The sequence below is a fragment of the Genypterus blacodes genome, unplaced genomic scaffold (assembly GCF_046128005.1).
Source record: "Genypterus blacodes isolate CSIRO-AG114 ecotype Tasmania unplaced genomic scaffold, CSIRO-AGI_Gbla_v1 ptg000076l_1, whole genome shotgun sequence".
Taxonomy (NCBI): Eukaryota; Metazoa; Chordata; class Actinopteri; order Ophidiiformes; family Ophidiidae; genus Genypterus; species Genypterus blacodes.
The window spans coordinates 4,680,213-4,690,163 of NW_027466885.1; the positions used below are offsets into that span (position 1 = coordinate 4,680,213).

A 9,951-nucleotide genomic window follows, 5' to 3' on the forward strand; every position below is an offset into this window, starting at 1 on the left:
CTTATGGCAAACCCTAGCCACATAGCTAGCCTTAGCCAATCTGTTATACCATCTTCTAGCTAAAATATACTTTCTTTTAAACATCAAAGTGCAAAAGCTTTGACTGGAAATCATTCAGATACTCGCCTGTTAGCTGCGCACCCAGAAATAAACGCAAACTTTATGTGAGATCAGCACAGCCAATCTAGATAATACTGTTAGCTTCACAGCCACCATGGTAAGTAGCTGCTAACTGTAGCGTTTGCTGTTTATGGGTAGTCCACCTGTTTGCTGTAAGAGGTTAGCTAGTATGCTTAACGTCTAGCTCTAGTTTCTAAACATATTTATAACATTAGTTATAAACATAAGATTAGTAATGTCGCACAGTTAGCTTGCATCTCGTTGTTTGTGCAAGATAATGTCAACAGGCCCTGTGCGAGACTAGCTGGCAAAAAAGTTAGCGGATCAGCTGATTGTATTTGCCAGTGCAGTTGAATCCATTCGCCATCTTTTCCCCTGTGGCTCCAGTGAATGTCTCTAATCCCCTTCGTATCCCCCACACACAGGCAGAGTTTGGTTTCAATGAACACCATCAGAACGAAGTCATCAATTATATGAGATTTGCACGTTCTAAAAGAGGATTGAGAGTCAAGACTATTGATTCATGCTTTGAGGAACTCAAAGAAAGCAGGTGTGTGGTCATACTTTACACATCTAATTCACTTGTGTATTTATTACACCACCAACATGTCACACATCCCCCCTGCAGCCTCACATAGTCTTCTATAATGCTTTTCATGATCATCGATTTGATGGGACAGTTGTTTGTGTTTGTTTGCGCAGACTGGTGGAGGAAACCTTCACTGTGGACGAGGTGAGGGAGATGCTGGACGGGCTGCAGGCGGTGGTGCGAGGGGAGGTGGAGACGGAGCTCATCAACACGGCTCACACCAACGTCCTGCTGATCCGGCAGCTCTTCTCCCAGGCTGAGAAGTTTTACCTCCGCCTGCAGACCGACATCTCCGAGCTGGAGAACAGGTGATTGAGAAATTCTCTTGTTTTGCCTATTAGTGAGTTTACTCCCAAGCACTTTGATCATTTATTGCTCTTTGTTTTTTGATAAATCACAATATCAGTTGGAGCCTTGGTGTTCTCCTCATTGTGACTCTAGAGAAAGTTGTGCAGAAGTAAACTACACACCAATGTAAAATCGTGACAGTTGGTATCAGACATAAAATTATTTCTCTCATATTTCATCAAAAACATACAGAAAACAAATGTAGTTTAGTTGTCCCATGACAGGAAATAGCTCTCAATAAACTATGATTGCATGTTGCCCTGTGAGAAAACATCATCTGGGTGTAGCTGCAGACATAAAAGTAAAATTATTTAAAGCTACACGCAACGTGCCTTCACCACACGGGATGAGAAGTAGCTGAGAGGTAACTTCCCTCCCTCGTGTTTAGAGTGATGTGTGCTTTGTAGTGTGGGGCAGGTGGAGGTCACTGCCATGCCACGCGCTCACATGTGAATTCTACACTCTTTGCCTCACGGCGGTTTCCTTTTGTTCAGTGAGTTACTCTTGCCTGAAAACCACAACATCTGGTTGCTAATGTCAACAGTGTAGGTGTTCAATCAACAGCTGGATGTTTTGGTTTGGTGGTTTTATTCTGCTGATCCATTTTAGCAACTCTAATAGTGTCGTTGTGTATTGTTAAAGTGATGAAGTTAAATGTGATGATATTCAATTTGTAGCGTATAACAGAAGTATGCGGGTGGCCCTCAGAGCTGTTGTTACTTAGCAGGAATTCCAAGTGTATTCTTTCATTCTACAAGCCTGTACGTTGAGTAATGCGGGAGTATACATGAGCTGCCAGCAACAAACATAAATCTTGTTTCTTTTGTCTGAAACTACTTTACTTTCTTGACATTTTGCCAAGGAAAGTATTGTGGCTCTCAGTCTGGTCCCTGAGCTTTAGATGTGCTTGATATAGTAATCATCTGTGGCAGCTCCATAAAGTTGAATTGGTCTTGAAATTAAGAATTAATTTATAGAAAATGAATAAATGCTTCTTCATACAGATTTGCTTCAAGCTTTTGATCATCTTCATTTTATATTCAATAAACTAGTGCTGGTTGTCCAGATAGATCCCTTTAAAGTCTTGAGTGTGGCCTCTTGTCACCTTTGGAATTCAGATGAACTTCATGTTACTACGTTTACCTGTGTAACCCTACAGAAGTCAAAGCCGCTGTGACCTTCTTACAAACTTGTTTGTGTTGCAAACGTGTGAAATGTGTGCATGGTGGGCGGATAAACATACCCTAAAGCCTCTTTTATTTCCGTAGGCCTCAGCCCTAGCAGTTACGCTGTCTAAAAACAAGGAATACGCCCCGCGTGTACGTGCGTTCAGCTGCATCTTAAAACCACATATAAGCCTTTCAGAAAGGTGCTTTGCTCACCACAAACAAATATTGTGTTAAACTGTCATCAAGAACATGATAGGTGTAAAATCTCCAAGTAGAGACGTGTAACCACTAGAGATTAGTTTACTGATGAAGAGTGACTGTTAAACAAGATAGTAATGAACTTTATCTTGTGTTGTGATCAAATTTAACTTTTTCTAAGACTTTTTGTCCAATCTTTTGCTTCCTATCACAGGGAGCTGTTAGAGCAAGTGGCCGAGTTTGAGAAGACCGACTTTAAAAGCAACGATAAGGTGAGTGTAACGTGCGGCTGTTTGCCCCATTTAAGACCGGCACTTGCCCCATCAGCGGCTTGAGAGCCAGGCTGACCCGAGATGGAGCAAGACGTGCCGTTACAAGTGGCGTCTCAGTCATCAATCACAAGCTCGACAACTGCACTGATAGTAGTGAGGAGACTGCAGCACTGCGCTCCGAGTCATGTTAAGTAGTTCAGTGTGTCAGGCTTCGCACGTTGCCATGTGTGATGAGCGGTTTTGCAATGCATGGCTGAGGAACGACAAATCAACTTTGTCCTATAATACAACCTCGTTTTATCGGATTTAAGACGGGTTTTAAAGTGAGACTTTAATGCAAGGAACAATGGTGCACCTGTGTGTCCTGTAGATGTGAATCTCACTCCTTTTCTGTCCACTTGTTTCTCAGATTCACCAGGAAGCCAGTAAACCCAAGTTAGCCCCACTGAATGAAGGTGGCGTGTCTGAACTTCTGCACAAGGTAAAGAAACTCATAACCTAAACCGTGCGCACAGTTTGGCTGCAAAAAGCCTGAAGCCGCATTATCACACACAATTTCTCTTCCTAAACGTTCCCTCAGGAGATAACAAGGCTACAGGAGGAAAATGGTAAACTGAAAGCCAGGCTGCGGACTTTAGAAACCCAGGTATGAATATGACGTTTCCTCAACCGATCGCAGTTTTTGCTCACGACTATTTCACGTTATCATTTCTGTGCTCTGGTTTATTTAGGCCATGAGCGCACTGGATGAGAGGACCAGGGCCGAGAGAGCTCTGATAGACATTCAGAAGGTGCAAGGTGAACATCAGGTACAGTGAAATCACCTTAAATCTGTGTGGGTGTGAATTATTTTCTTTTAACTTATGTGAACTTTTGCTTTCATTTGATTTTGTCTGCTAATTTGGATATGAAATGGTATGTATCAATCTGCTGAGTGTAGCTTTTGTGGCAGTCAACATAGTAGTAGTAGTAGTAGTAGTAGATTGATGAAGATAGATGTGTAGAGTAAAGATTCAGGCTCTTTTCTTCTATTTAAGGTGGCTGATCAATCCCAGGAGGTCAGCACTCTGGAGGACACGGTGGCATCTCTGAAGGAGGACTACCAACGCTCTCTCAGTGCCAACGTCGCCTCCCAGAAGGATCTGCAGCAGAACCTGATGTCCTCCAAGCACGACCTGCTTAGAGTGCAAGAGCAGCTGACCCTAGCAGAGAAGGTACATCTCTGCAGCCTTCATGTATATCTGATACATAGCAGGTTGTGCAGGTGTATTCAATCATCTGTATGTGTGCAGGAGTTGGAGAAGAAGTTCCAGGAAACTTCAGCCTACCGGAACATGAAAGATATGCTAACCAAGAAGAATGAGCAGATCAAGGATATCCGGAAACGACTACAGAGGTGAGCGGGAGGGATCTCCACTCTTTTTAGGGTAAAACTGAACAGTCCGCCTTTAAATAGAAAGACATTTGTCTAATTTTGGATCTCTGTCGCTCTCTTTTCCAGATATGAGCCCAACGAATGAGTCTCGTCCAAGACAACGGGTAAAACAGATGTCGACGGGGCGAGACGGGGCCTTATTTTAGGCCTCGTCTCTAGAAACCAAGTTTTCCACTGCTGGGACAGAAAAGAAAAGCATTTCCACTGAGAACTGTTTGCTCCTCTTTTATCCAGCATGTTAAGTAGGTATGGGCTTTAGTGGAGCGGAGAAGGCGGTGGTGGTGGGGGGGCCGGCTGGCTGGGAGTACACACAACTGAACACACACGACTCAAATGGCTGCCCCCTTCTCCCCCTACTCCTCCTCCTCCTTCTTCCTCTGTGCTTTTTGTTCAGATTGGAGCTCGATTACAGTAGCTAATAAACTTGTCTCAGTGCTCTATGCAAGTACCATCATGTCCCAGTGTAAAGAGAGGCCTTGTCCATATGCTGAAATGGACAGATACCGTCTGCCTGAAGCTGTAGAAATGTATCGATTTAAGCACTGTTACTGATTATTGCCTGTTGTTGCTTTTGGGCTCATCAATCTTAGATTTAGCTGAAGAATTTCATCAAAACTTTGTTGGAAATATTTAGTGTTCTCTCTCTTGCAAATGAAATAAAAGTGATCTAGTAAACTTCACATATTTTACCTACATAATGGAGTAATAGAGTACTACTTTTGTCTGGAAACTTTAACTGTGTATTTTTCATATTGCTGTGGGCAAGAAATAAATATATACACGTGATGTAGTATGATACATCCACACTAATATAATACTAGATGTGTGACTCTTTGTCTGGGGTAATAAAAGCTGCTACCAAAATAAAAGTACGTTCCTTTTTATTGAGTTCGTCTATGTTTTGTCTGAATGCACTTGTAACTTTTGAACTTCTCATAAATCAAAAGGAAGATCTGCTTCACTGCAGCAGTTTAGCTGTTCTGGCATGTTGGGGCATTCTAAACAGATATTAGATCATAAATATGCCCCACACTTGACTGGAAACCGATCCAGGGACGTTTCCTTCCTTTTGGCCCCGTTGTATGTTGGGATATGATTTCGGGCTGTTGTGACAACAAACAACAGGGAGACGCAAGTGATGAATGAATCTAGAGAAGCTGTGGAGGTGGATTGTTTCAGCAAGGGGGCGCCATGCTCCAGTTATCCACTGAAGATCAACCAAATAACATTTATCTCTGCACATTACAAAACCACATTATGGTTAACTGAAAGTAAAGTAGATGAGTAAAGTACCCAAGTACTACAGAGGTTTAGGTATTTTCCCACCCAAACTGGGGGAAAATACATCAGTTTCTTACTCACTGGTCTGAATTTAAGAGAAAGACTTGTTTCGGCAAATACTGTTTTGAAATGTAAACAGTGAATAAAGAAACTTAATAAGAATAGAAGAATAAGAAAGATAATAGAGCCAGAAAATTCTCATGTCCTCATCTACTGCTGTTACGCGTGTGAGATACTTGTGGCTTAGAGTCACCACTCAACCGTTGCACCTTCTCACTTTCAGCAAAACTCTCGCCACAACCTGTTCTGACTTACACTCATCTTGGTTGTGTTTCCATGCACAAGCGTACAGTATGTATGTATGTATGTATGTATGTATTTTAGTATGTATGTATGTGTGTGTGTACATACAGTATAATCTCTCCTTTACCTGCAAAATACTACTATATACTATTTATTATATATATACTACTATTACTACTTGTACCTCATGTTGCCTATTTTACCTCAGGGTCTTCCAAAGAAATACTAAGAATAATAATAGTAATAGAATCTTCTTTACTTCCCTCTATCTCTCTCTCCTTTTGCCCCTCTTTCTGTATATGCGCACTGTCATGTCAAATGTCTTCTTCAATAAAAAAAAATATACCACCACCTGCTAAATATATAGATGTGTTATCAGGTCAAAGGTAAGACCGTGCATTGCATGTGCGTGTTTTAAGCACACAGCCCACATTCTTGCCTGAACACATCTGTCTGCTTTTATTACAGCTCGTAAGGCAGAAATCAGAGTTACTGACAAGGAAAACATGCTGGGATGCAGGATGCAGATGTTGAACATATGACTGCTAGAGCATGAAATAAATCACAGCAGACGGGTACACAGGAAGTGGTAACCAGTGTCTCACAGTTCAAAACTTAACGCACGCACAGAGACAGTACTTTCCCAGAATATGTTTGGTAAATGATAATCCAAGTAACACACACGGCAGAGAATCAAAGAGGTTTTCTCGATTTCCTTTTTCAAGCAAAAGCAGCTGCTGTTTGCTGTTTTCACCAGAATCAACGTCGGCTTTTTTAGAATCTGCATAAATTTCAAGAGAGCCTCTGAAAATTCCAGAAAACCAGCAGTCTGAGTGATCTTTGTGTTCTGTAAAGGCACAGCACATCAGATAACATTTTGAAAGATGCAGAATAGAACTGAGAGCTTTGTTCATCATTAGGTGACATGTTTAGTGTACATATTTACGTCATCGCATAGAGAGAAATCACCCGCCTACACAATTTGTTAAACACACCCATAAAGTGCATATGTGGATCAAGTAGGTGTTTGGTCTGCACTGTGTAGTTTCTGCCCACTTGTATTCTGACAAGGAAGCCTCTAACCCTGAAGCCTACAAGGAAGAACCACGGAAGTGAAGAAACCCTATGAATAATCAAGAGCGTGTATATTTTTAGCAGTAAGGTTAGGTCACCTGAAAGTGCAACTATACGCCCATATTCGTACAGAACATTGACATATCTCTCATGTCTCTTGATACAACCTGGCCAATCAAATCCTTGTTGGAATAGATATTCAAAGCTGTAACCAGGCATGTTTGTTGCTTTGCAGTGTGTGGTAGTTTGCCACCTCAAGCCTACAGTGGGTCTTAGAGAAACAGAGCTCAAAACAGACAGTTTTCACCTGGTGTGCACAGCAGCGCCACAGAAACCGAGAGTTGAAAGCGGCAATGACTGAGCTGATAGAAATCATCCATCTGTGCATAACAGTACACAGATGAACAGATATGAGATGCAGCATTCAAGTCAATCCCAATTTTTACTTGCTTGTTGTGAAAGTTTTACCCACACACACGCCACGTTACTGAAAAGGTCACTTTTGTTTTATGTTGCATAAGCTTGTTTAAGGCTTCTATATTTTCAATTATTTGAGTCAAATCTGCTTCACGCTGTGTCTCTCAGACTCAGGGCGGCGAATGAGGTCAGGGAATTCTTGTCTCAGCACCTGCATCATTCTGAGAGTTAAGAGATACTAATGAGCGAAACTAAGTGACTCATTGTTGAAATGAGTTTCTAAGTAGCAATCAGATAGACTGTGTGTGTGTTTTTCCCCCCATTGTCATTACTAAACACTGATTGTACCCGTACAATAACATCTAACATCACACCACACTGACACAGACCACAGCTCGTAGTTCCCTCCCCCCATTTTAAATCCTAAATTCTCTGAATCTGTATTTGCTCATTACTTAGAAAAAGAAAGGACTCATATCTGAAACACTGCAAGCCAATATCCGTTTAGTCTGACAAACACATACGGGACACCTTGAGATATATTTCCATGTCTGCATTAATGGAATAAACACTTTGGAGGTTGTCCGTTGGTCGCAATGTTTTTGCACCGTCGAACACTTTCATCACCAACATGTTCCCAGGAGACAACAACCCTCTGTTCATGACACAGCCGTTTTCCTGTGCCTCACTGTGGTCTAAAGTGAGAAACGCTACAGGCGAATGGTAAAAAAAAAAGAAGAACAGATGACACACACACACACACGCATTTTCATTCTGCTACATCTGACGTGTTCGTGTATGAAGAGACTGCAAACATACCAGGCATCAGGCTAGGAAGTGAAACTCTAATGTGCACGGAGCCTCACTGCTGTGCGGAGAGGGTCAGTGGGTCACAAGAGAAAGACTTTCATACCCTCACTCATCTGATCCTAATGTTTTGTTTAATTTGTGTGGCTGTTTCATAATGTTACACTTTCTGTTTCATGATTTAATATTGTCTGTATTGGTGCTCGGTTTGTTATTTTAATGCCAACTGTTTGTTAGGTTTGTGTGTGTGTGATCTGCATTGTGACTGTCAGTCATCTGGTTAATTTCCCTTTTATCTCAGCTCGTTGAATCATGCACTTCCCTGATGTAACAACAACAAACAGTTGTTTTTGTCATGCACATCACATGAATGTCGGTCACAATGAGCGGAACTGCTTGTGTCAGAGGCCATTGAGCCGTTTCAAATGTGACTGGAATTGCGCAATGGATGGGATCAGACAATAAAGCAAAGGTCAAATGAAGTGAAGTAAAGAGTTTAACACTGCTAATTCCTTCACACACATTTACACTGAAAACATTTAGTCAACAGCAGCAGCATGCATAAGAGACTGAGGCTGACACGCAGTATGTGTTGCTCCAAACCACACAACCTTATATTTATAAAGCTGGAACCTGAAGTGTGAAGTGAAGTCTGAAGTGTGAAAGCGTGCAGTCATAGTAGATATCCTTTAACAAAAATAGTAGTAGTTTAAAGTAAGTTGAGACTGACCAAAGTAATTTCCTTGAACGACAAATAGTCTATAATCCAATTATTCATGATCACTTCTCAGGGGTATCTACATTTTGTCCAGGCTTTTTTCATTTGTTTTTTAATTTAAAATAATATGAAAATCAAAAGCAAAGTGTCAGTTCTATTAAATATGGAATAAATAACAGTGTGAGCTAATCACTTTTCAACTTATTTCGGGGAAAAATTGAAAGTTTGTTATTGCTCTTTTAAGGTAACCAAGAATTTTAGCCACGACTGCATGAGTGCTGATTGATAAGTTTTGACCCTGATGCTTTGGCATACAACCAAAGACTCATACTTTTTGTGTTATATTCTTGGGGTAATTTTCCACATCAGCCCGATCATTTGAGTTCAGCGATTGTAACTCGCAGGTCCTTGAGGTCCCTAAAGTTCTGTGTCGTACAAGATGGAGTGACTTCCTGGCTGCTGGCCATCCTTGCGACTTTGAAGTAGCTCAGCATGCACCCTGTTCACCTGATCTCGCCCCCTTGTCTCTTTCCAGAGATTGAAAAATGTTTTAGCTCAAACCTTCTTTGTCTCAGATGATCTTATATCAAATGTAGACATTTTTTTTTTTTTATAAAAGACCCTCCAGCGTGGTTGGCAAGAAGCGTGTCGCGTCGGAAGGGGATAATGTTTAAAAATAAATACATGCAACACCTTTGATTTAGGGCTTTCTGTGCTTGGCTCAAAAGTTATCAATCAGCTCTTGCTTTCTTCAATCCAGTTTTGGGTCTTTTATCACACCTCATGTCTTGGTTTTCGGTTTCAGCCGTCAGTCATCTGTGGTATTAAGTGCCCCACCTGTGTATACAAAGTGTGTTAAAAATGGGCTTTGACTTGAAGAAACTTAATCAGCTATGAAGGGGATGTGGGAGCATTATTTAGGTTCACTGGGTTGAGCCTGAGACTTGAGTTTACCTGTGAAACACACACAGTCACCTGCCATTGCGTGCAAAGCTTTGAAGTAACTGCGAGTTTTCATCGAGTGAGAGTGCTGACAGTGATGCTGGCCGCTCCCACAACATCTTATAGTTGGGGATTGTCATTTGCCAGATTGTGTGTCGAGGTGGCGTATGCTGCTTTTTTTTTTTTTTTTTTTTTTTTTTTTTTAAATTGCACGTTGAAAAACACACACACGCAGACAGCGCTGTGCAACAACACGTGACTCTGTGGTTAAAAGGAAA

General features: G+C 41.4%; 1 protein-coding gene across 1 annotated transcript; it reads left to right on the forward strand.

The window, feature by feature from the left end:
* Positions 1-4,978, forward strand: lztfl1 (leucine zipper transcription factor-like 1). Its single transcript, XM_076158206.1, has 10 exons — positions 1-217; positions 546-670; positions 823-1,017; positions 2,639-2,696; positions 3,106-3,177; positions 3,277-3,342; positions 3,428-3,505; positions 3,734-3,910; positions 3,989-4,092; positions 4,198-4,978. The coding sequence occupies exons 1-10, from the start codon at positions 215-217 to the stop codon at positions 4,214-4,216; spliced, it is 897 nt and encodes a 298-aa protein (XP_076014321.1). The 5' UTR covers positions 1-214; the 3' UTR covers positions 4,217-4,978.
* The last annotated feature ends 4,973 nt before the right edge of the window (positions 4,979-9,951 follow it).